At 48.3% G+C, this 24,965-nt stretch overlaps 3 protein-coding genes across 6 annotated transcripts in view; 1 reads left to right on the top strand and 2 right to left on the bottom strand.

Moving 5' to 3' along the window:
* The window catches only part of EEIG1 (estrogen-induced osteoclastogenesis regulator 1), a 37,541-nt gene extending 23,171 nt beyond the window's left edge, over window positions 1-14,370 (bottom strand). Inside the window, exons 1-2 of one of the 2 annotated variants that reach the window (XM_069032176.1) lie at window positions 14,190-14,370; window positions 12,351-13,047 (exon numbers count right to left, since the gene is read on the bottom strand). In XM_069032176.1, coding sequence (XP_068888277.1) covers window positions 12,351-12,496 — 146 coding nt within the window. In that variant the 5' untranslated portion in view covers window positions 12,497-13,047; window positions 14,190-14,370. The remainder of the gene's footprint in view (window positions 1-12,350; window positions 13,048-14,189) is intronic. The other variant, XM_069032177.1, reaches the window with a different exon arrangement.
* Window positions 14,371-20,401: 6,031 nt separating this feature from the next.
* Window positions 20,402-24,915, bottom strand: NAIF1 (nuclear apoptosis inducing factor 1). 3 transcript variants are annotated; one of them, XM_069031674.1, is made up of 3 exons: window positions 23,797-24,829; window positions 22,507-22,956; window positions 20,402-21,918 (listed from the first exon to the last, which is right to left on the bottom strand). In XM_069031674.1, exons 1-3 carry the CDS (start codon window positions 24,305-24,307, stop codon window positions 21,911-21,913), a joined length of 969 nt encoding a protein of 322 aa, XP_068887775.1. In that variant the 5' UTR covers window positions 24,308-24,829; the 3' UTR covers window positions 20,402-21,910. The 3 variants fall into 3 exon arrangements, with proteins under 3 accessions (XP_068887775.1, XP_068887776.1, XP_068887773.1); XM_069031675.1 differs by lacking the exon at window positions 20,402-21,918 and adding an exon at window positions 24,846-24,915 and having other exon boundaries at window positions 21,941-22,956; window positions 23,797-24,276; XM_069031672.1 differs by lacking the exon at window positions 20,402-21,918 and having other exon boundaries at window positions 21,941-22,956; window positions 23,797-24,830.
* SLC25A25 (solute carrier family 25 member 25) overlaps window positions 24,890-24,965 on the top strand; it is a 27,960-nt gene continuing 27,884 nt past the window's right edge. The window contains 1 exon segment of the mRNA XM_069031671.1: window positions 24,890-24,965. Within this exon segment, the coding sequence (XP_068887772.1) occupies window positions 24,905-24,965 (61 nt within the window). The 5' untranslated portion in view covers window positions 24,890-24,904.

Here is a 24,965-nt window from a genome sequence, read left to right as displayed (position 1 = left end):
CAGTCAGTCAATCACCAGAACAAAAACCTTCCAGCATAAGCATTCCTAGTTGGGTATTAACAGCTTCTCTGCAAGTAATTCAGTTACGTCTGGACTCCAGTCACATGAACCCAGACGTGTCTTTTGTAAGTGACAGACAAGAAATGCTGCACCTCATGCACTACGTCCCATAGGCAAGAGCTTTCCGGTGCAGTGCAGCTCATGTGCTCCAGATCACTGCACTGGGTAGCCAGGCTCTCCAGTACATCCAGGGCTTCTCAAACCATTGGGGGTTACTCTAGAAGAAATATTTCCAACCATTCCTTGAATCTAAATCTTAAAACTATAAAGTTCCTCCTAACATGAACTATGTTAAAAATACTATGAGAAATGAAACAATGGAGGTGATTAAAAAAGTCACATGCAGCTGGTGACCAAGTGCTACAGGAGAACCTGCATAAGGGAACAAAAATTGTGCCAAATGGAGAAAGTAAGTCACAGAAAATGACCTTTTAGAACTTAAGCTATAGAACAAGTCAGATGAGTTTTGGAAGGGTAAGCAAGGGTGGAGCAGGGAGAAGGCATGAGGAAATAATTCTAACAGACTTGGCTGCAAGCAGCAAGGAATGGGTACGTGGCACTTTAAAGATGGGACATGCCTGGCAGAGCCACTGTGCTTTAAGGTATTTGTAATTTACATTCTGTCATCTTGAAGCAAAGAAGGAAAGCTGGACATCAGGAAAACAAATCCAAGAAGGGAGTGTAACAGTAAATGCTGTGCAATACAGCTATTGTTACACACTGTGCTGAAGGCAGACCAACCCAAAGCAACACATATCCAAGGACTTCTTGCCACATCTACAGAGCACAAGCTCTTTTTGGTCTGAGGCCAGGGATGTGTGCCAGCAGCAAAAACATCACAAGCAAAGAACCACCAAACTCTTAAGCGTAAAGAAAGGAATAACTGGATAGATGACTCGGTTACTAAAACACAAGTCGGTAATAACGTGCATATTAAATGCTGAAAGACGCATTTGCTTTTTTTGAACTCTCATCATGCACTGAGTCACCACACCAACTCCTACTTCCATTGTTCCGACAGACTATGTCGGAGCTGGGTTAGCCAAGAATGAGCCGTGTGCCAGGCTGCCAAGCCCACCACCAGTGCTTTCCTCCCATAAGTAAATCCACAAGGATTTAATTTGCAGAAAAAAACAGAGCAGGTCTGTCCTGCAGATTGCACTTGAGTCTGCCCAGGCCAGCCACCAGCTCCCACACTCAGGCTGTTGTATGTCAGTGGTCCCTTCTCCAGCCTGGTTCACATGTATTTGTGCTGCAGAAAACTGGGCTACCTTGCAGTTCACACCCAGCATGCTCTGAAGAATTTGTCTAACTCTGGGCCTAAATACCTCTTAGATCTAATGGTCCACAACTACAACCACTGAACAATCAAAGCATAAAACAGGCGTGAGGGCAACTTAAACTAAGTTACCTCTTATGAACTCAAACTGTACCTCCTGTCCAGGTTAGACTTGTTAGTTAGTTAGCCAGCTAGACTTACAGAGGGATGAGAAAACCCAAGCTGAGAGAATTCCCTTTTACTGGGGGATGGAAGGCACAGAAGGAGGGGTGTTCAGGCTCATTACCAACAACTGCACAGTAAACCCCACAAAAGTTAAAACAGGGTGAAAAAAATCCCAACTCTTCCAGGGCCTGTTGGCCCTTTAGACAAATCACAATTCAAATTTCCCCTGTGGTTCTAACAGATCGAGGATCTAAAGCTTCAGAAGGTCCCAAACACTTCAAAAAAACTCTAAGGTTTGCTCTGTACAGATGCTTACAAGATTAAGGTAGAAGAATACACTAAATTTTTGAATCAATACACGTTTCTGTATCACACCATGGCTTTTCTCAAAAAACTTTTCATTTCTGGTAGACCACAGATGTGAAATGAAGACTCGCCGATTATCCATTACTGGTGTATTTATAAACTTTCTTCATCCCCTAAGTGTTAGCTGTCATTCTGACAGATTCCACATTTGCCTTTTGCTGACTAAATTTAAACTCCCAGTGAAGAAAGACAGCAACATGAACTCCACCAAGGAGAACTCTTATAATGTGCCCACCTCACAGGGCACAAGACATGGCTATAACTCTGTATTGCAAGAAAGCTAGCTTTGAACACAAGATGCTCTTATGAAGAAAAAGCTACTTATAAAAGAAAAAAGCTACCTTTCAAAACCAAAGAAATCAACACTTGCCCCCCACGATGAGAAAAACCCAGACATGCATGGGTCAACTCAATAGTCCAAGGCTTTGCTGGATAGTAAATCTGGCAAATGAAAACTCAGAAGGGCATCAACACAAGACTAGGAACATCATCACTAACACAAGTGATGTGCAGAGACAAATGTTTTTGCCCCTAAGGCAGATTTAGGGCATGTGAAGACATACTGATGCCAGAATAGTTAAGCGACTTTTTTTGCCAATATCAACCCTGTTTCAACCAGAAGAGTTTGCCAATGTAGCTGTACCAGAGAAGTCTTTATAGTGCAAATTAACCTGCACATGAGGCCAAGTTCATTTCTGGAATAATTTCATTAATATCGTATGATGTAACATCACTGCAATTTGGCTCGAACAAGCTGAAGAGTCTTTCAGCAAATAAGCTGCCTGAAGTCAACCCTGGTGGCTAAAAGGAGGTTTAGTTACCCAAGAGGTAACACCCAACCATGCTCAGACGTGTTTCCCTATGAGTCACTTCTATAGAGTACATATTTACTCAAAACAAATACAATAGCCCAGGAGAAGGCCCTTTATATGTTAACAGCAGCTTTTTCATTCCAGGATCAACACAGGTGTTTTATGATAGCTCCTTTATGGAGGCACCATTCCACACTACAAACCAAGTCACTGGTTTTACAGACAAGGTCCAAACACGTTCTCCTCTCCATGAACCTCTGCCCCTTCCATCAATATCTATCACTGCTGTTTATCAGCAAAAAGGCCACTCAGCAGGAGAGGTCTGCAAATTAGAAGAGGCTGCTGAGCAAAGCTTGTTGACCCCTGACTCATCACTGTACTAGTGGTGATGGGCTGGGACTGCTAAATCTGCCTCTCCCAGCTCTCCTTTCCCTTCTGCCCCAGTTTCAGTGTCAGACCTGGTGATATGCTGGAGTGACAGAGCCAGCAAGACGGGAGAGAAAACGGTCTGAGACACAGCAGTTAGAGCTGATTTTGCTTCTCTGGAGCCACAGCTGCAGACAAACACAATTCTCTAAGAACAACCAATATCTCATGGTGCCACTTGTCCTAACGAGAGAAAGGTAATTTCATCAATTATGTATTGTTTAAAACCAGAACATGGGAGAGCTCTGCACTTAGTGGCAGCAGCCAGTGCTGGTTAAGTCCTTGGGAGATGACAGCACAGGATCCCACTGCAGGAGCAGGTTTCTGAGGATCAGAGAGGCTTTACCTCCCCTGTGACTGTCACCACAAGCTGTATTCAGACACGCTCCCTTGATTCTCCCCTGCTGAGAGCAAATGACATTGGAGATGTACTGCATCATTCTAGAGGGAAAACAACATGCAGGTTTGTTTTGAAAGAACAGATGCACTTGCACTTACAGCAGGAAAAGTCATTGCTATAAACCTACATCAGAAACAGACCTTAAAGAGAACAGGAGCCACAGTATGATCAGTTACTCCCTATACAGCACAAAAACAGTGTTCAACAAAGCAGAAAGGCAGCAAATGACAGAAACAGTTGCAGGAAATACACTCCTCCACAGCACAGTTTCCTTTGCAGCAAAAGGTACTGCAGGCTACTGAAGGTACAAAATGAGCAGCACTGCACTTGAAAGAATTTGACATTTATGTAGATGCAATAGCCTGGTGTTACCGGAACAGGCCACTGACAGAAGCCAGGGAAAGCTTTCCTACAGAGGGGTTACTGCATAATTAATCTGTAACACAGGCAAGCAGACTACCTCTGCTCAGCCCTTAATGCTTAGTCTGGAAGCAGGATGCTGCTCTAGCTGGGGCTGACTGGTTACAGCAAGGCTGCCTAAGTGCGAATGGTATTGCTCCATTTCGGAGCAACGGAGCATTAACGGCTCTGGAAAAATTGCTGAATTATAAATATCTTACATGCCTCCCTCATATTCTCTGACATGTAGGCACAGCTTAAGAGAGGATGGGAAGAACAGGAACTAGCAGGAGAGATAAACATGATGGAAACACAACCAAACTGGAAACCCTCTCCTCAACCTACACAGATGCAAACAAAAACCCACTGAACACCATGATGCCACACCCAACCTCACCTTTGCTGTTTCAAGCATGGATAAAGCCTCAAAGTCTGATACAAGGCCAGGTAAAAAAAAAAAAAATTCTCTATGCTAGGGTTTTTTCCAGACAAGTGTTTCCTTCTTCCTCTCCTGGCCATTTGCATTTTTATTTCAATGAGCAGTATTGTCCCTTAAAGACTGGAAACAAAAGTGACCGGACAGAGAACAAGACAGCTGGAAAATATTGTTAGGGTTCACTCTGGCCTCCCCATTTTGTACTCCTCACACTCCCAACTTGCAGTTCAGGAGAAATGGAAACTCCATTGGCAGGCAGGAGCACAGGTAGGCAAGCACTGACCAGTCCTTCATGTGGCAGCTGGCTGAGTGAGTCTCTGTTGATCATTAACCCAATAGCTATTAGTGAAACATCTTGTCACAGTCATTTCATATAAAGTTTTATTCTGGAAGCAAAATGGAGGTATGTGACTACCCCAGATTGAAACCCTAAGGCCACATCCGTTTCACAAGATTTTCTATTACAGGTTCCTTCATCTGCTTGTTCATTGCAAAGCCAGACTGGAGCATAGTGCTTGGTAATTTTTGGCAGGCACTAAACAAACCTTACAGTTTGTTTTCTACATTTGGTACACTGAATGGCAAGAAATGGGGATTTGCCTCACTGAGGGAAACATGCAGCTCTAGAAAGCACCAAAAGAAAGTTTTCTAGCTTTAGTTGCTTATTTCAGAGAGCACATTCCAGGGTAGTTACTAACCACATGACCTTTGTAGGTCTCTAAAACTGCATCACTAATTAGTGCTGCAGCTTTCTAGCCCTTCCAGGACAGTAAATCCACATATTCTCTTCCTTCTTCCCATGTAAGCCCTCACAGTGCTTTCAGGCTGAACAGACAGAGTTCATTTCTTATTTAAAATACAGCATACAGCAGTAAAGGTATTTTTAGCTTCATCCCATCTCCTACTACAACATGGACCTCCTTCAAGGCCTCCTCTCACCAACGAAGTAGGATAAATCCAGCCAAATGAAAGGCATAATCCTGCGCCCTTGCCAGCTCAGCTACTCGCTATCCACAGGGAGTGTGGCTGCTATAGACTGTATATGCTTCTGCTTATGCAGAACATACTGTCTCTTCCACACTTACCTCCTCCCAAACCTTTAGCCTCCATGTGCTTTCTCTTCATTTTCTTCCTCATCCCCATAACTCCACCCCAGTTCCTCATCTTGGCCTTATCCACTGAGCTACAGGGGCGACCCTTGAGAAGCACATGACAACGACATCCACGACAATCAGCGATTTCCAATGGTGCACAACAATTCCCTTTCTTGCTCATCAGATTAAAAATACACCAAACAAGAAGGCTGTTCATGCAGTGAACACAGGCACAACTGTTTGTCTAGTGGGAAGTGCCTTTCAAACCCAGGCACTAAAATGAGATGCCGAGTCCCACTGTATGGTACCAGAGGGATCGTGATGCCAAGTCCGGAGTTACAACAGCAACGTGCATCGTGTCTCCCAGCAAGTGCACTTGGCACAAAATGAATAAATGCAAGGAGAAAAAAAAAAAAAAAAAAAAAAAAAAGTCTCTCATCCTGCAGGGCAACCAGCTGGTACTGGGGTGGGCTGAAACATCCTGAAAGAACACCTGAAATGATCACCTTTACAGCACGGATTACTGACATGAGGTCACAGGACGCTACAGAAGAAACATGCAGATCCAAATGTTGGTCCAGGGAACTCCTAAAGGCTTCTGGTTATTATACAATAACCCACAGCTATGAAATAATTCCTGATCCATTTCAGAGCAGGCTGCAAGCACAGTGCAGAGCTGGCAGCCCACAGAGGATGCAGAACATATCCTGTTTGAAGAAGGAAGGTCACACACAGAGCCACATCCGCCTGTCGTTGCACGGATGAGGCCTCCCAGAGCTACACACAGGTGGATGCTGCAGAGCTCACCATCCCACACTGCCAGGCCTTACAAATGAAAGCTTACACACTTGCCCCCAAGTGAGGGAGGTTTCTGATCTGAGGGAGACACTGGGCTCTTTCCTGAAACACTATACCAGATATAGTTTCCTGCAATAAAATAATAATAAGAAATAAATCTGTACCTGCCTCATTGATCTAGAAACTGGTACCAGAACAACTTGCCACTAGCAATTTATGGCCTATTAAAATTCCAACCACTGTGCAGAGAGACCACAGGCTGCCGAAGGCATACATGAATTCCTCAGAAATTCAGCTACAAAGCTAGAGTCAACACTGATGGCAGCTCAAGAGCACAAAGAATAAAGAGACTGGAAGCCCTTTAGGTTTTTCCCTGTATTTCAGAAATAAATACATGTCTTAAAGGAGCAGGGCCACTCTTACCTACCTTCCCTGATTCTCAGCCAGAGCTGATGGTATTGTCACCCTGCAAACCAAGTGGGCCACAGAGCCCTGGTTTCCCAGTAGAACATTAATTTTCAATGAGTAATTTTTTTGAGCCAAGGGCTGCTTAAGTCACACAGATAAGGCTGTTGCTAAGAGTCAGCTGTCAAAGCAATGCCAGCTCAGAATCGGCGATGAGGGGGAAGTTTGAAAGCCGCCTGTATCTGAACATATTTACTGATGCTGTACACACAGCATATTGGTTACAGCGCTTTAGACTGCAGCTTCTGGTCAGCAGAGCAGCCTCTGCCTGAGCCACAGCATGCAGGACAGAGCCAGGGCACGAACAGAGACTGCTCTTTACTCAACAGGATACAGGCCCTGTGGCAGGAAGGTTTTAATGTAATTCTTGTGACAGGCTTCAACATGGTGACCGGTGACAGGAAGACGCAAGTACGGCACAAAGCAAATCAACCCACTCCAAAACATCTGTCAGACCCTGCAGGTGTAGCAGCCAGAGCCCAGAAAAGGTGAGAGAAGTGCTTTGCAAACTCAAAGCACAACTTAAGATGGTTTGTGCCAGGGACCTTGTGGTGCTCCATCACTTCTGCAATTTTTCCAACACTCTCAACTTGCCGGAGGTTAAACCTCATCCACTGCTCCTGCTCTCACAACTTGCACCTACATTCAGCTGCATTCCTGGAATTAACCCCCTTTTTCTCATCTTTGCTGTCTAGTTTCTCTGTATTTGTTTCAGATTGCAAGGCAGTGTAGGTACTAGGCTTTAATATTATCTTGAAATAGGTCATATTTTATTGTAAATCACTTCTAGGGGCTGCATTCAAATCACTTCTCCATTAACACCCCCAGCCTATTCCTGAGGCTCTGCCAGAAAGGAAGGATGTTACATGTGAAGCTGCTGTAATAGGAATATTTGTACATGTAGGGAAGGTCGGCATTTCCAGGCACATTTGCAACAAAAGTACTTTTAAAATATGTTATCACACCTCATGCTCTAGCAGAGGATAGAGTCAAGCACATACTGTCCTAAAATATGGAACTGGGAGAATGGTTTAAAGCCACAACCAAGTTCCTTGCTCTACTAAACTGTGACAATCCCACTGGAATCAAGAGGCAGCACGAAGCAAGTGATCCCCTTTTCACTACAGCCAGTTTTCTTCCCTCTTGGGGACTCTAGAAGAAACTATTTAGTTACCTAACCTTTGTTTTAAGGCAGACAGTAGTCAAGATTCAGATCTCAACCAGGCTGAACCAGTCTTTCAGTCTCTGATGAAACAAACAGCTAACGATTTTCCAGTCCGAAAAAGCTAAACGTGGTTACCTTAATTACCCGAAGGATCCTGTAGTGCCAGGCACAATGACTATTTATGTAAAGACAGTGAAGTAGTTGATTTCTAACTCCCACTACCAAGAGCTTCATTCTGGAGGTGGCACAACTTACACCTCCCTTCACAAAACATTTTGAATCACCAGCCCTGCATTAGCAGGGCAATGCTTCTCCCCTTTATTTATGTCCTACAGAAGTGAAAAAGTTCTGTTTATCACTAAGGCATAACGATGCTTGTTATCCCACCGGCTGCCAAAAGCAAGTAGTTTCAGGTCATTTGTGCTTACACGACGATGACAGAGCCACACTTACACAAAAGCTGACCTCAGTCCACAGAGAGCTGTCAGTATGAGGTGCCTTCCCAAATATCAGTGTTTCTTTGGTTTTCCGGATGCAGCTTTACACCTCCAAAAAATAAATAAAATATGCAGTGCAGGAAGTGGCCTTTCATAACTGACTCAAAAATTGCAAGGCTACGAACATTGTGGGTTCAGGCTGCAGCACTGACATACTTGGAGGTCAGACCACCCCAACAGGGTCAGCCCTTCCCAGATCGAGCCCACATGCAAACAGGGCTGGGCTGCAGGAGACAAGCTACATTCATTGTTTCAAACTGCTGCAAGGAGTGCCAGGATCAGAAAACCAAGCTGAAATGCTGCATTTGCTTGGAAAAGCATGGTCCCAAAGGAAATACAGTCTGAGGTGCCTTCAGAAGACAATGAGGAAGGTGGGAAATGCCCTCAGAGCTGCTCAACTCATACAAAATAGTCTTTCCTCTAGAGTCAGACAGGGGCTTTCAGAGTACAATCCCTTCATTCAAATCCAGAAATATCAGAGTGAAACTGTTGGCAGGCTAACAGAACAATGTAGGATGAGGTGTCAGGAGTCTGTGGATAACACCTGGCTTTCCACTTCCTTCACGGTGTGCTCACTGCCAACACAGAGCCAGAAATCACTCAGAGCCGAGGCAAAGAGCATCTGGCTGTCACTCAACATGAACTGTAAGCAGAGAGGGGGAATTTGAGTCTTCCTCTTCTGGGATACCCGAAGATGTACATGCACTTACTACATCAGCCTGTAGCTTTAGGCACTCATTTGGATATCCAGGCTCCTGCCTGCGCTGATCCATGGATGGGGTACCTCCCAATTAAATTATTGTCTCATCTCTCTAGGAAGAAAGCGGCACAACCCCCCGGAACGCTTCAAACTGGTACAAAATGTAGCTGCCCACCTGCTCCACAAAAATGGTTGCCATGAATACATCCATAAGTCTCTGTGCCTGCTATTTTTAAAGATACTTGGGAGGCAACTGAATTCACTGGTGGTTGTGCTATTTAAGTATCTGGATTAATAATATTCATGGGAATATACTGGGACTTCTCTGTGGCGGAATACAGCACCTGCCTGGCTTACACCTGGCTCAGATGCCTTTTGAGATGCCCAACTTCTGTAATCCAACAGCAAAGTGATAAACCCAGAGCACCATAAAGTGAAACCCGTTTTATCCTCAGAAGCCCCACCACAGCCTAAGGAAACTTTACAAAGGGAGAGGAAAGGACAAGCAAAAGGATATTTACAGCTGAAACTTTAGTCATTAAAAGACCTATAGCTTAATGCAAGGTCTCTTTCCACAGGAAGAGTGGAAACAGAGTGCCTGCCTGCAAGAAAGTAACAATAAAAAAACCTCAAACACACCAGAAAACCCAGGAGAGGAAGATCCCCAAAGCTGAATGTGCTGACAGGACCTGAACCTTTTCCAGACATCCTTGAATGCCTAAGAGCATTTAGTCTTAATGCATTTCAGACAGGTTCCCCTCCAGCCAAAAGTGTGAGCAGTCTGGGAAGGGGGTCCCAGCCCAATGTGTGTCCCACCAGACCAAGGGCACCAGGCTGTGTAACCCAAGCGAAGCTGGACTTGGAACAGGCTGACAGGAGCCAGCGGTACAGGCTGCTGCTTCTGCCCTGCCCACAGGTCAAATGACCCTGGTGCCACCTGACAACTCATTGGGTATATCATATTCCCACCTCCTGCCACAGACATGCACGAGGTGTCAAGTAAGCTTATTGTAAATAACCTGAAAAATTTGTCTCTGGAGGTTCTTATATAACACTCCTCTTTCCACACTACATCTACAAAAACCGATTTAGTGTTTCCTGTGAAGAGTTCCTATACCTCCTTCTAAGCTCAGTTTACAGACTCTAGGTGACATGGGACACATTATTCAGATCAGTTCTCTGAAAACTCATGGTCATGAAGAGCTACAGCTCAGCTTGATCACAGCCACAGACCTCCAAATGGCCCAGATCACAGAAACCCAAATTGACTGCAGAGTGAACACCAGATTTTGTACATAAGCAGCTCACAAGAGATTACCTGCCAGACATTACAGCCTCAAACCCAATCAGTTTTGGAAGTGGTTGATTTCAGAGAAACAATCACAGACTCTAAATAACTTACAGATTTTTAACACAACACATATACAGTATCTCTTTCCCTTTAATCTTTCCCAGTAAATATCAAAAAGGTGATAGAAATGAAGAGAGGAGCACAGAGCAAAGGCAAGGCATGACCTAGGAGCCTCTCCACACAGTAACTCTTCTGGAAATTCATCCCTCCTGAAGTTTCTCTAACTGCAACAGGGAAAAATATTTGGAAAAGGTCAAATGATTCAATACCACTGAGACCCATAACTTTTCAAGCAGGAACAGGTTTCCATGTGCTTTCAGTTAGAGCACAGACAGGCTGGGGGAAAGGTGGCAAACCCCCCAGCCCACTTCTCCTTTGCTCGTTTCGAGAGCTGTGTATGTGTTTGGTTCGAATTACAGTTGATTTTGCTGCTGGAACGCATCTGCAACGCTGAGCAAACTGCTGAACTCCAGCCAGCTCAGAAAACAACCCACACGGCTGGCAGCACTAGCAAATCCCAGGGACGTCTCCTAGAAGCTGCTTTCAGGGACGACAAGGAGAGGGAGATGGACATTTCTCTGCACAGGCTTTTCCCGAGACACCCTTCTGTGCCACTTAATCTATTATGACTCCAGGAAGCAGAAGGGTTAATTTCTTTCCAAGTTCACATACTGTTTGAATTCCTTAGATAAGCTACTTCCACCAAACCCAAGGATCTAGCCTCAGGGGAGAACATTGTGAGGAAGAGCTCTTTTGATAGATTTTCTTCAAAAGAGAAATTAATTCAAAGTCCATTTTTGGAGGTGTTCCACGCCCACACCAACTTCTACCGACTTCAGATGAGGTTGTATCGTGCCTCTGGAAAAAAATCCCAAGCTTTGAGCACTGCCCTACCATTTCTGTTTGCAAGACAGAAATGCTTTATGCTTGCCCAATAATATCTTCTCCCCTGAAATGAGAAAGCTCGCACACAGCACCACAAAGAGGAAAACCAGACTAAACCAGGCTTTAGCCCTGGGATAAAGCAGTTAACAGCTAGCACAAACTAATCCTGTACCTTTAAAACTGAGCAGTCACTCAGGAAAGCAAAAAAACAAGTTTTGAAAGCCACTGAAGGCTTCCTTCACATCTTGAGGCAGAAAGCAAGTCTGGGCTGTTACGGAATTCGTGTTTGCATACTGTAGGTGATAATCTGTGTACATAGTTGGAAACAAAGCAAGTTTTTATTAGCAATTAGTAACAAGAGTGGGAACAGACCTGCCTGAAGGAGTCAGAGAAATGCCAACACAGGATGGCAGAACCTTATAAGATGTGTAGCAGAATGACCCCAATATGACATAGAAAACACTGCTGCTCTGAAGTGGGAAATGCAATGGCATCAGTTCTAGGAGATAAACTGGGTCTTTAACACTGACAGCTTTGACTCCAGGCAGCAGTTTTCCCTTGCACAGCAATTTGCAATGCAAAACAAACTACTTCCACCCTTACCAAGAAGAGAAATTCAGTATCAAAGGGGGAAAGCAAAGTTGGGAAGGGTTGATTTGTTACATATAGTTTTCTACAGAGTTCAGTTTCCAGTAAGGCATGAAGGCAACACAGATCAGGGTCTGAAACAGTGTGTAAGATATTGCACAAGGAGGGGAGGGAAAGAGAAGAGAGGATTTAATCCCCTTTAAGGGGAGTGACCTCCTGCTCCCTCCCCTCATCTCCGAAAAATTAAATCCAGCTCGGATCAGCCAACACCACCCAGGTTCAGAGTTTCCAGCTATGTATTTCCCCTGCTCCGGAGAATGATATGGCATATGGGGCCCTACAACAGAACTATTAAAATCCCATCAAGGGGTAAGCAAGTGGTGGCCATATGCTAAACCACTCAAGGGAAGAATAACCAGGGGAAGAAGCACAGCCAGGCAGAAAGTCTGCAGGCAGGGTCCTACCTGGTAGATAAACTAGCAAAGTCTCCTCCATCTAGCAGCCTGATTTTGCAGAACAGAACCCCATTGACAAAGGGGACGGCAGTCAGCTCTTCTAGAGTGAAACTTGTCTGAAACTTGAATTTCTTCTTCTTCATCAGGAAAGCCATGGGCAAATTCAGCTTGGAAAGCTCAGGAATTCCAAACAAGATCAGGGAGAAGCGGCTCACAGCACACACAGACAAGCAGAAGAAGGGCAGTCGTCCCGGGAGCACAAGCAGGGAGTAAATTCCAGTTCAGTTACAACGACAGCCCAGCTTCAAACGCACAATTCTCTTCTCTTTGGTGGTCGGATCTGGCTGTGGGATCATTGCCACGGCAGGCTTCAGGTGAGCAGGAAGAGGTCAGATTAAATCTCTGCAACATCTCCAAGGGAAAAAGGAGGGAGGGAAGATGGGTCTCAGCTCCAGACCAGCAGGAGCTGTCCCATATAGAGGCTGCAGTGCTCTGTCTTCAGCACAACCCCTCCTGAAAGCATCTCTTGTGAGAAGTCATCTCGAGTCCCTGGAGAAGCCTTAAGTCTGCGGGCAGTACACTCAGACAGCGTCCAGTCTCTATCTCTTGTACCAACTCTTCGATACAGGTCTTTGGGTCAGCCTTTGGGAGGGAAATGAGTAAGTTACTTCCAGCCAGTCTTGGACTCCTCCTCCTGCTCTAAAACCTGTTTGGATGGGTAATATTCAGTCCAGACTCATTCCAGTTTGAAGAGGTATGGCCCCAATTAGCCCAGCCCCAACACCCTCTTTCCCCTTTTTGCCTCGGGCAAGCTTCACTGTTGTCATCCCCCTTGTAATTTCTGTTTTGCAAAGCAGCTCATAAAAATTTGCTCTATTTTCAGCCATCATCTTTAGAAGCAGTTCACCCAGCAAGATCATTCTAACGTGTAGTCTAACAAGAGGAAGGAAAAGCCGTCTTAAGAAATGAAAAATATGTTTCTTTCCTGTATTTCCAACCAGCCCTAAGTGTTAGCACCTGTATCTTACAAATAGAGAAAGCAGCAGAGAGGGAAAAAAACAAGCAGCCTGCTCCAGATTACACAGCATAACAACCGAATCAGGTCATCTGGCTGTCCAATCGCCAGGCCCACCGGGAATGCTGCCTTCCCCCCAACACCGGCTCTGCACAGCTCAGATCTGGGGCTGGAGACAGCAATTTCGTTACACTTTTACACAACACCTAAACCGGGGAGGCAGAAGCTGATTAACATCTCAAAGGGACAAGGTTATGAACACCGGGCAGTAAACAATCCTCACTGATTCTAGGAGCTGCCTGCGTGCGTGGGTGGGTGATTACAGACCCTCTCCCGCCCGGTGGATGCGGGAGAACCCACCTGGCTCTGCCCGGGCACCTCTACGGGGGTTGCGCTGTCCTGTGGGAGATGGGTCAGTGCTCCACACCACCAGCCCGCTCCACGAGCAGTACCTGCCTTTGCGCCCAGCTGCTGCCAGGTCTCAGCCTTGGCTGCTGTGAGGTCACAGCCTGTCCCCTGGCACTCCGGGGTCATGCACTGAACCGTATTCAGGTCCCAGCTCTCTGTGTGAGCTGTGCCCAGGTCTTAGCCCACCTCCTGGCCCTCTGAACCCCTCAGTGCCCTGCAGCCCAGCCCCAGGGGCCAAGCACCGGGCCATGCCCGGGCCGCAGCCCAGCTCCGGCCCCACAGCCCGTGCACCGAGCTGCAGCCCGGGCTCAGCCCCCTCCCAGCCCGTGCACTGAGCTGCAGCCCGATCTTACGCCACTCCCGGCCTCCCATCACCAGCTGCCTTACGGGAGGTCTCAGCCCGCTTCCCAGCGCCCTCCACTGACCTGCGGCACGGTGCCGGCCCGGTGCCTGCCCGGCCCTGCCCGCTCCTCCAGCCCGCTCTTCGCACGGCGGCCGCCGCTCTCCCCAACACGGCCGCCTCTGCCCGCACTACGCCAACTGCGGCCGCTACGCCGATAGCGCAGGCGGTGCGCAGGCAGCGCACGGGGAGAGCGACACCGCCGCGCTTCGGGAATACCGAGAGCACGTAACCCCCGCCCTCCTCCCCGAGACGGCAGAACGCGAGCGGCGCCGTCCGATTGGACAGCAGCAAGGAGGCGGGCTGAGCAGTGCGAGGCAGTGATTGGTTGCTCCGGCACGGGGCGGGGAGAGAGCGCGAGGATTGGACGGGAGAGCTGTCAGTTTGGACAAGCCCCGCCCCCTGCCTGAGGGGGTGGGCGGGAAGCGGGCTCTTCGGTGTTCCTGCAGCGGGAATTGGACCGCGGGGCTTCCCGCCCCACAGGATGTCTTGGACCCCCTCTTCAGGCTGAGCAGCTGGCACGGGAGCTGAGGGGATGGCAGGGGCCTGCGGTTGGGGTGTCCCTGCCTGGGCCGAGGTGATGGCAGAGGCATCGCTGACGTGAGACATGTGGAGCTCCTGGAGTGGGTCCAGTGAAGGGCAGTGAGGATGACTGGGGAATTGGAGCATCTCTGTTATTAGGAGAGGCTGAGGAAGATGGGCCTGTTTAGCCTCGAGAAGAGATGACTGAGAGGGGACCTCATTAATGTGTATAAATACCTAAGGTGGGATGCCAAGAGGATGAAGCCAGGCTCAGCTCAGTGGTACCCAGTTTTACCTGAACATAAGGAAGCACTTCTTTCCTGTGCAGTGATTGCTCACTGGCCCAGAAAGGTTGCGGAGTCTCCCTCGCTGGAGATATTCCAGAACCCTCTGGACACAATCTTTTGCCATGTGTTCTGGGATGACCCAACTTGAGCAGGAAGATGGGACCGGATGACCCTCTGTGGACCCTTCCAAATCAACCCATTCTGTGGTTTGGTGACAGATGTGGTCTCTGTGTCCTCCTGACAGCTAAGAACCCTTCCCCTGGCTTATCCCAGTGCCCAAGCAGCTTCTGGTGACATCCCTCTCATCAGTGTGTCCCATGGGCTGCAGGCACATGGTTCCTCAGGCCACTCAGCTGTGTAGCCATCCTGTCCCCTCAGGATACCACAGAGTGGCTGTGGGTCAGGCCAGCAGTGCCTGGGCTGCCTGGGAGCAGGAGAGAGGCCCTGGCACCACTGAGCCCTGGGGGCAGCATGAGGCAGGGCCTGGAGCTGGAATCTCACCCTCCACATGTGAGATGTGGCAACCAGTTGGGCACATCTCTTCATCAAAATGGCTCCGTGTTATTATGTGCTGCTGCTGTGTCCGGTGCTGCGGCTGGGATCCCTGGTTAGGCTGGATTCCATCCTTTAAGGGCAAGCAGAACAAAATGTCTCTCCTTGTCCTGAAGGAGCCTGCAATCATCAACGTGATTTGCCTAGTTTTTAAATTTAGGGATTTGCCCAAGAGCCTCTGTGGCTGAGAAGTTGATGCTCATATGGGAGGAACTGTTCTCCAAGGCTGATATGCAAATCTTGGATGAAAGCCTGGGAGTCCTTGCTATCTGCCAGGCTTTATGCCCAGACTCCTTGCCTGTAATCTTTGCCATCTAGGCAGATGATATGAGAGCTATCAAATAATTCTACCACAATGTGAGCCTTGAAAAAAAAAAAAAGAGTCTACTAGGAAAAGTACACAGCAATGTTCTTGGATAAAAGTGAAAAAATTGAATCAAGCCAAATGCATTGCTATGATTTTTGCTTACCAGGCTAAGCTTACACAGACTTTGGACAGGGAAAACATTTTGTATTGGTACAATGAAACCATCACAGGACATACCAGGAGTTACCAGGAAACAGCAGGGTTTATGGCTGCTGTTACAGGCAAGGCTTGAATCCTTCCATCGGTTCCTATCTGGTGTTTTCAAGGCTTTGAGGCATTCCGGAGATGGGCTGGTATTTTTTGATTTCTGTTTCCAGCTTATTGGGAAAGAGCTGAGCCTGCTAAATATTTGATATTTACCGAACTGTGATGCTGAAATACTGGAGGCATCTGAAGAATCCAGCCCTGTTCTCGCACCTCTCATGCCCCAGCACACTGCTGACATGTGGATGCTCTGCTTCCATCCCAAGGTAAAGGACAAATGATCCCTGTGTGTGGTGTGGGAGGAGACTGTGTGTTATCTGCTATGATTCACTCTGATAAATAACCTTCTCGAGGACTTCTCTTGTTTATAGCAACAGCCTCAAATGCTAAAGTTTACAGAGACTTTAATCTTTGCTGTTCTCACGCATATTTACTTTGCAGTTTTATCAGAAACATCTCTGGAAAACCTCAGTGTTTTTATAATTAATTGAATAATGTGACTGATGTTAAAAATAAATGGGTTTGGAAAAATGCCCAGTGAGCTGCTGAGCAGTGTGTAGTATAGCAACCGTAGCTGCGTTCTCAGGGATATGTGTATTTTCCTAACAAACGCAGTCTCATGACTGAGAGATTAAATCTTTATTAGTTCGAAATTCACCCTGTTGATTTTGCTGTGTTCATGCTGCATAATTGTTTCTGAAGAAATTCACGTTTTAAAGGGACAGTGCTCCTGTTTACAGAGGGGATCGGTTAGTCTGAGCCTCCCACAGAGGGAATCTGGGAGTAGGGTATCTTCATCCACCCACCATCCCTCTGGCTTTTTATTATTTTCTGTTCCAGGTGCAACCCATTAGCCATGGGGCCGTGTGTGTGACCAAGGGGCTCTGATACACGTGGATTCTGCTCACCCCAGACTCACATCCTATGGATTTCTCCTCTGTGGCTGTGGCCACCTCACCTCTGCTCTGTGACCCCCAGCCACGTCCTTGCCCTGTGCTCTTCCTGACCTAAGCCTTTCCCAAGGCCGCTCCCCAGTGCCGCCACCACTTCCTCAACTTTTGCTGGCTCAGGGCATTGTCTTATCAGTGTGGGATATTTTTATCAGTCTGGGCTCTGCAGTTAAGTCTGGGCCTCACCTCTGCTCTCCTGGAGAGGTGTGCCCAGCTGGCCAGGGCTGGGACCGCTGCACTCTTCGAGTGAGCACCAACAGAGATGCCTTATCTTGCCTCCTCCCTGCTTTGAGGACAGAGATAAGGCAGCAGTGGAGAAACAAGGCAAGAGGGACAAAACTCAGTGAGGTGAAGTGAGGTAGATCCTGTAATACATTTGGTGAGCCTTCAATTACTGTCTCTTATCCCAGGGGAATCCCAGATGCACAAGCCCTGAAAACTACATCATCAGCATCTTCCTCTGGAAAGCATCATCACACTAATTCATCTGTCCTGGCAGCCAAATGATTAAAGTTTTAAAACTAAATTACACATGTTGCTGTAACAGCATAAACAGAGTAATGGTTCTCCTCTGTTACACCTGTCACCTCTGCTGTAATTGCCTTAATGAGCTTTCAGCCTCATCATCCAAAAAAAAGAGATTATCACATGACACTTTATGCTGTAAGCGTGTTCTTGGAGCTGTGGGTGGGATGCGATGACCTGCTCCAAGGAGCTGTGGGTGGGAGCTGCAGTGGATGGGTGCCTTCCCCAGGACTGGGGGAAGATCCAGGCTGGGGAGCTCCCAAAATGAGGCAGTGGGTGCAGACACCACAGCAGTGTAAGCTGTAGCATGCAGGCAGCTGGAAACCCTGTGATGGGAATGGGTACCTATCCCCATTGCATAGGATTACCCCATGGTGTGGAGTTACTCCAACCTCGTGTCTTCTCAGCTTAATAACAGGCTGCACTTTGACCTACTTGTGTTTGTTACTTTTTCCGTATTTAACTGAACTCATCATCATAAAGGCCAGGAACTGTTTCACTTTCTGTGCCAGGCTGGGTTTCCTGTTGGATGTGCAAAGGACACACCTGCACCTTGGGTTTCTGGCCTGCCAGCACTGGGAATCCTGTTATCGACAAAGGGAGCCCAGGAATCTGGAGTCGGTGGATTCCTTTCCCCAAATATGCAGCTAGACCTGAAAATCCAGCTGCCTGGCTTTTTTTGTTTACTGGTTTCCATGTCTGCTTCAGTGTGTCCTGGGAATGTATGGTAGGACTCTCCATGAGGTCTGTGGGTAGAACTGGATCTTGTTTGCCCCTTCCAAAATCTGCAGACTTGGAACCTGCTTTGCCTCAAGGCTTGTTGAGTTTATGAAGCCTTATCCTGTGGCTGTATCCCAGCTATCCATCCCTTCAGTGGTGTGCTGGACAAGAGACTTGCTGGTTGTGGCTGGTTGTGGTCTGTCCCACTGACTTCAACCCTACAAATACTGCTGTTACCCCAAATACATCAGAAGCAAGTGTAAGTCTGTGGTTCCCCCTTGACATAGCAACCTCTAATTTGGGATCCCAGGTGGCAGAGGTGAAAGAAACTGTCCCTGCTGGCGCTGGGATTCTGCCTTGGGTTAATCACCTGCACATCTGGGACCCAAGGGCTCATGAGCCCCATTTGCAGGTGATACCGGCTTCATTCCAGCACTCAAAACATGGCCTGGCCATTTTCACACTGACCTGATCACCCTTCTGCTGACAGTACTGGCTGGCAACAACCTCTTGTGTTAACAGGAAAAAAACCACAAAAGATCCCCAGAAGGATGCTTTGCCAAAACAGGCCTGACAAACTTTAAAAATATGCTGGAGGAAGTAAAGGTTATTCGGGTGAGTGTGCAGGTGGTATCATTCTGTCCCTCGGTGAGGATCTGCTCCCAGAACTGTGATGTGGTGATGGCAGTGCACTGTACTTGTGGGATACTGACATATGTGTGGCCTTCTAAAAAACCTTAAAACCTGTCCCTTTGCTTATAATGAGGAACTTGATGTGGATTGTTTAATCTTGTGCTTGCCCATTCGGTTCTACAGTGAACTCATCCCAAAGACAGACATCTCAGTGTCCTCTGCCATGTCTGTGGGAAGCAGAAGGACCTGGTCTGAGTCCCCAGGCATCCTGACTTTTCCAGGGATATGTCATTGCTGTGCTCTGCCCTTTGAATTTCTTCCTCTCCAGGCTCTCAGCCCTGAAAAGATTCACCAGCGAAGGGAGCAAACAGGATTCCACAGGGTCTGGAGGACAGGGGTGGTTCCTGGGACAGCGCAGTGCCACAGCTCAGGATCCCGGCACGCAGTGCCATCTCCTGGAAAGCCGGTCCGCAGCCGGACACATGGTAAGCAGAGCTTTGCTCCGGAGGGAGCAGCAGTGCTCCTGGCGGCTTGGTGATGCCTCCATGGCCACAAACATTTTCTTCTCACCACTGAGAATCCCCCACCAAATTTCCCTTTCCCCAGCAGGCCGGAAGATGCTGCTCACCCTCATCTCCGAGGCACCCTGTGGCAGAACATCTCTGCATGGCTCCTTCCCAGTCTGGATGTTGAATACAAATCTCTAGGTACAAAAAGAACAGTAGAGAACAAATAAACATCTATAAATGCTACTCCTTAGCTTTTGTTCTGTTTGGACATCAGTTGCCTGTTCAGTTGAATGTCCTGTGTATTTGTTTGCCCTGTCATTGTCCTGTTCACCTATCCCTCCTGGTTTTAAGGGACACTTTTCTCTGTCCCTCCCCAAGTTTGATGACCTCTTCATGAGCAACAACCAAGCCCCTCATCACACAGTTCACCCTATATTTAAAATGTTGCCACATCTTTTTAATGAGACAAAAATCTGTACACAGAACACACACTTGAATGCTGCTGGTTCTTGACTAAGCTCTACATTTATCCTGAAAAGACAAGAAAAATGGGTGGTTCCAATGGCAACATGTTTACTCCTCTAGAAAAGTAACGCAGCTGAAGGGCTTAGTCACTGAAAAAATGCACACTGCAATTTAAAGCCAAAGGCTGGTATTTCTACCATTATTTTAGGCTTTGTGACATCTTCTGAGCTGTTGGGAGATTACTGTACTTCAGTAATCCATCACACACTGTGAAATAACTCGTGCTCCAAGGTAAGCCTGTAAAAGCTATTATTTGAAAAAGACTATAATTATGTAAATACAAGGCCACAAGGTTCACAAACAAGAAGAAAAGCTACTGTGACTCGTGGTTGTTCACAGCTCTCCTTGGTCCCTTCACAGTGAGGATTCTGTGTTGCAAAGTTGTTGTCATGAACTCATTTTCACTTCCGCCTTGGCCCATACCAATGAACTGAAACAGCCTGTTTACCAAAATGTATTTTTTATTAAAATTCAGATTTGTAAAGGAAAGATCATTACACAAATGAGGTAAACCAACACATATGACATAGTTCTCACTTTAAAAATAAATTTCAATTCAGCAATTGATTTGATTCCACAAAGTCTAAGAGGAAGAGTCAGGTAAGTGCTACACATGTGGTGAGATGCCAGACAAGACAGGATCCACCCCGTCTCAGCTTGGAGGCGTCAGTCCCAAGGGAGTCTTTCAGGGACCCTTCTCACTGTGCTGTCCTTTTCTCCCCCATCAGATTTGCAGACAAAAGATGAGTAAAGGCCAGGGACTGACAGCGGTGACCTCTTCACCTACTGCTCTAACCAGGGGTCTCCCATCAGCATCTCCCCATTAAAGGCTGTGTAAAGGTTTCATTTGATTGTGCAAATTCACTCCCTCGCCAGCCCTAAAGGAGACTTAACAGCAAGTAAATACCAGCTCTGGAAAAGTTCCATTTCAAAAGTAATACCTGGTAAGCAACAAGCCTGTTAAATGTAAGCCACTTTGCAAGGTAGAAGGAGACGAGTTACACTTCCTTTTTTTCTTTCCCTAAGTTTTCTTCCATGTATGTACAAGTGGACAAGTTTATGAAGTTACTGCAAGTCTGTGAGAATCATGTTGACCATCCTGTGCAATTAAGCTTTCTCATTAAGGACCGAGCCCCATAGCCTGAATGCTTCAGAAGTGGCTGTGATGTTGTTTTACCCTGTATAACAGTATAGGACAGTGAGGAGAACCTCAGCTCTGTTTCTCAGGCTGCAGCCGGCCAGCAGACAAACATGGAATGGCTGGACTCGCTTCCAGCTCCCAAACAGTACAAAACAAACTCCACCAGCAGCAGAACGAAGTAATGCCCCAAAATTCACTCAAATCAGTGGCTGACAAACTCCTAAACATTGGGAATTCCTGTGTGGCTGCAGCTTAGTCCGGGACCTTAGTCCAGGTCCACTTTTATGGATCAAGGTATTCTGGAGGTGCCAAACTATGCAGATGAGGCAGAGGTGGAGTTTCACCATTCAATCCACCCGAGTGAAACTCATCCAGGCCCTTGGGCGTTTACGCTGTGACAAATAAAGACATTGCACCAAGATGTATCCCAGGAGAGTTTCTGGTACCCAAGACATGAAACTTTCATCACATCTGCCAAGCTGATAGAGAAATTTCATGACTGCACGCAGATAAAACAGGAGGTGAATACACTGTTTCAATCCCACCGGGATCCTCAGGGGAGGTGGGTGGCACTTAAACTGCACCGCGGCTGGGTGCTGGTCTGCACGGGCTGGATGTCACGCTGCAGCATCCATAGCTCTTGGTGCAGAGGGAAGGTTCAGCCACATCCAGTACCATGTTTCCAGTAAATGCTTCCAGCAAGAGCCAGAAATGCATTCACCGTGTGCGCTATGGTTCACGATCACTGTACCTTGGCAGCTGCAGCACTGATATCCCAACAAAACTCTCCACGTTAGAAGTCAGTTAAAGGCTATAGATCTTGAGAGAGAGACAAAGAGAGAGGTGTCACACTTAGGAGAGATTTTTTTCCAAACAGAAATAAAAAAAACTTTAAAAAAAAATAAATCTATTGTTTGAGGAACTAAAACAACCCATATTAAGTTGCTGGTTTATTACACATCCTGCTATGGCTCTGAATGAGAGTCTTAAAAGGCAGATTAGCACAAGATTAGCAAAGAAAGCTGTTTAGGCTCAGCCAGGCTCCAAGGGAGCCATTCACACTGAGAAGAGCCAGCACCCCTTGGTCCCAAGTGTCCTCTGCCAGCATGGGCAGGTTTTTAGCATGTCATTTAGGCAGATGTCCTATAGAATCATAGAATTGTCCAGGTTGGAAAAGACTTCTAAGATCATTAAGTCCAACCATTTCCCCAGCACTGCCACATCCACCACTAACCCATGTCCCCAAGTGCCACATCTACACATCTTTTAAATCCCTCCAGGAATGGTGACTTTACCACTGCCCTGGGCAGCATGTGCCAGGGCTTGACAACCCTCTCAGGGAAGAAATTTTTCCTAACATCAATCTAAAGCTTCCCTCCCATCACTGTTTCTTTCACTGGATCATACCATCTTGCTGCCCTGTCTGGCCAGGGTCAGTGGTGACTGATGGACTGGGTGTATTGCTCTGCAAAAATCGACGGAAGTCCTTAATCATGGGGCGGAGGACCTGGATGAGGGCACTCAGTGCTGCCTGTGTCCCTTCCATGGCCTGTGCCTGCCGCTCCTGGGCACACGCCTGCACCTCCTGCGAGCGGCGAATCATCTGGAGCAAGTCATTCTGCTGCTCCAGGTGCTGGGCAATCTCCTTCACGTGCAGATTGGTCACTCGCTGCTCCTGCAGGAGCTTGGCTGAGTTCAGGGCAATGCGGCTTTTCAGCTCCTGGGGCTTGGCAGACACCTCATGTTGATGGGCCATCATCTCCAAGGGCGCCTCCGTGGTGACAGTGGTGGGGGCTTCTGTGGTGCAGTACTCCACGACCCCGTCCTCCAGACTGTGGTAGGTTGTCTCTGCAGGAACTGAGAATAAAGGACAGAAAGGGAGTCAGGAGTAGCTGCGATACAGGATTTTTATCTACAGGACTGTTCAGTGAATAGCACAAAAATACGGCCTGTTCAGTGAGATAACATACAATGGCCAGACACGCACAAAATGACCTATTTAAGTCTACTCCACCCTCAGTCGAGCTTCCTTCTGGGCTGTACAATCCAAAGGAACAGGGAATGCCTTACCTGTCTAGACAATATAATTTCTCAACCTCCAGTTTAGAACAATTTTTCCAAGCAGCATGAACTGACTGACATAACAGCAAAGACAAGATTCAGAATGGCCCCTCTCGGTAGAAGAGCTGCTCTTTATGACACTGCACACTGGGAAATCAGCCCTGGAAATGTTTTTCCCCCTGCTTTTGTTCCCAGAGAGGGACTGAAGAATCTCCCAAGGTGCAAAGGATCCTTGACTCCTTTGTCCTTATGGCCGAGTCCAGCTCTCAAAGCTGACTTTCAGTACCTGCCTGTCTTGCGGCCACTCCCCTGCAGCACAAGGGCAGACTGGGAGGAGCATTTCATTGCAGAGATGTGGGGATTTCTTTTTGTTGGGGCTTCTCTTTGCCCAAAGAACTTGTGGGCACCTGGAAATGCTCAAGGCCAGGCTGGACGCAGCAACCTGGTCTCTAGTGGAAGGTGTCTCTGCCCATGGCAGGGGGTTGGAACTGGGTGCTCTTTAAGGTCCTTTCCAACCCAAACCATTCTGTGGTTCTTTCCCCACACAAGGCTCGGGGTCTGCTCGCAGAGGGGTTTCAGGGCCTCTGTGTGACCCTCCAGTCCAGCCCAGAGCGTTCCAGCGGGCGCAGCACTCACTCTGGGTCAGGGTGACCGTGGTGGCCGACGCGGTGATGGGGATCTCGCTCCCGTCACCCGCGCCGCAGTCCCCGCTCGGCAGGCTGATGATGGTGGCCTCTCCCAGCAGGTTGCAGATGCGCTGCTGCATGGGGGTGAGGATCACCGGGGCGGCCGCGGCGCCCGCCGGGTCCTCGCCCTCGGGCCCGTTGCCGCCGCCGTTCTGGTTCTCGCCTCCTCCTTCCATGGCAGCCCGCACTTGGGCCACTTTGCGCCGCACCTCGGTCTTGAGGTCAGACCACTTCTTCTTGACCTCGGGCAGCTCGCGGTGGCAGGTGGCGACGGCGTTGACGCGGCGCAGGATGTCGTGCCAGGCGGCGGCCTTGGCGGCCAGCGGCACGCCAGCGTTGAAGTGGTTGACGAGGAGGTGCTTTCCCCGCTCCAGCTCCTCCACGATGATCTCCACCTCCCGCTCCGAGAAGTTCATCTTCCGCTTCTTGGCTGGGGGCGCCGGCGGCGACGCCATGGCCATGGGGGGGGGGGCACCGGGAACGGGGCACGGGGTCACACCTGGGGGGCCTGGGAGACGCTGGGCAGGGCCAAGGGGCGGCAGGGCCCCCCCACCCCCAGGACCGGGGACAACAGGGGGGCCCCGAGGCCCCTCAGGGCCCGGAGGGCTCGGTCCCCCCCCGTTCCCCCCTTGGCACCGCCAACGATACGCAAATTGCGTACGGCGCCCGCCCGGCAGCCCCGCGCAACGGGCCCCACCCTGCGGCACTGGCGTAATGGCTTCCAGAATCGGCCCCTCTTCCTGCCACGCCTGATTGGCCCGCCCGGCTGTCCGTCACGCGAGTTTCCCGCCTCCCGCCTGCAGTGCCGCATTATTATTGGCCAAAAGCCCTGTCCATCACGCAGCCAAGAGGCGGCCCCGCCCCGCCGCTGGTCTCAGGGCACTGGGCCTGCGTGGGGCCGGTGAGGGGTTGGGCCTGCTCGTGGATTTTCCCCGCTCTAATCCCATTGGGTGCTTCTCCTGTCCATCAACCCAGAGCGCGCACTGGTTTCCAACCTACCGGATGCGCACGACGTTCGTCAAGCTCAAACTGACTCCCGGCTCTCGCTCTGATTGGAGATGTTCGCTTTATCACCGCCTTCCCAAGGGGTTCAGCCAATTGCGGTTTGGTCCGTGCGCC

This window comes from Aphelocoma coerulescens, chromosome 17, assembly GCF_041296385.1.
Source record: "Aphelocoma coerulescens isolate FSJ_1873_10779 chromosome 17, UR_Acoe_1.0, whole genome shotgun sequence".
NCBI lineage: Eukaryota > Metazoa > Chordata > Aves > Passeriformes > Corvidae > Aphelocoma > Aphelocoma coerulescens.
The sequence above is the reverse complement of the archived record's forward strand: the minus strand, read 5'-3'. Positions and strand labels throughout refer to the sequence as shown.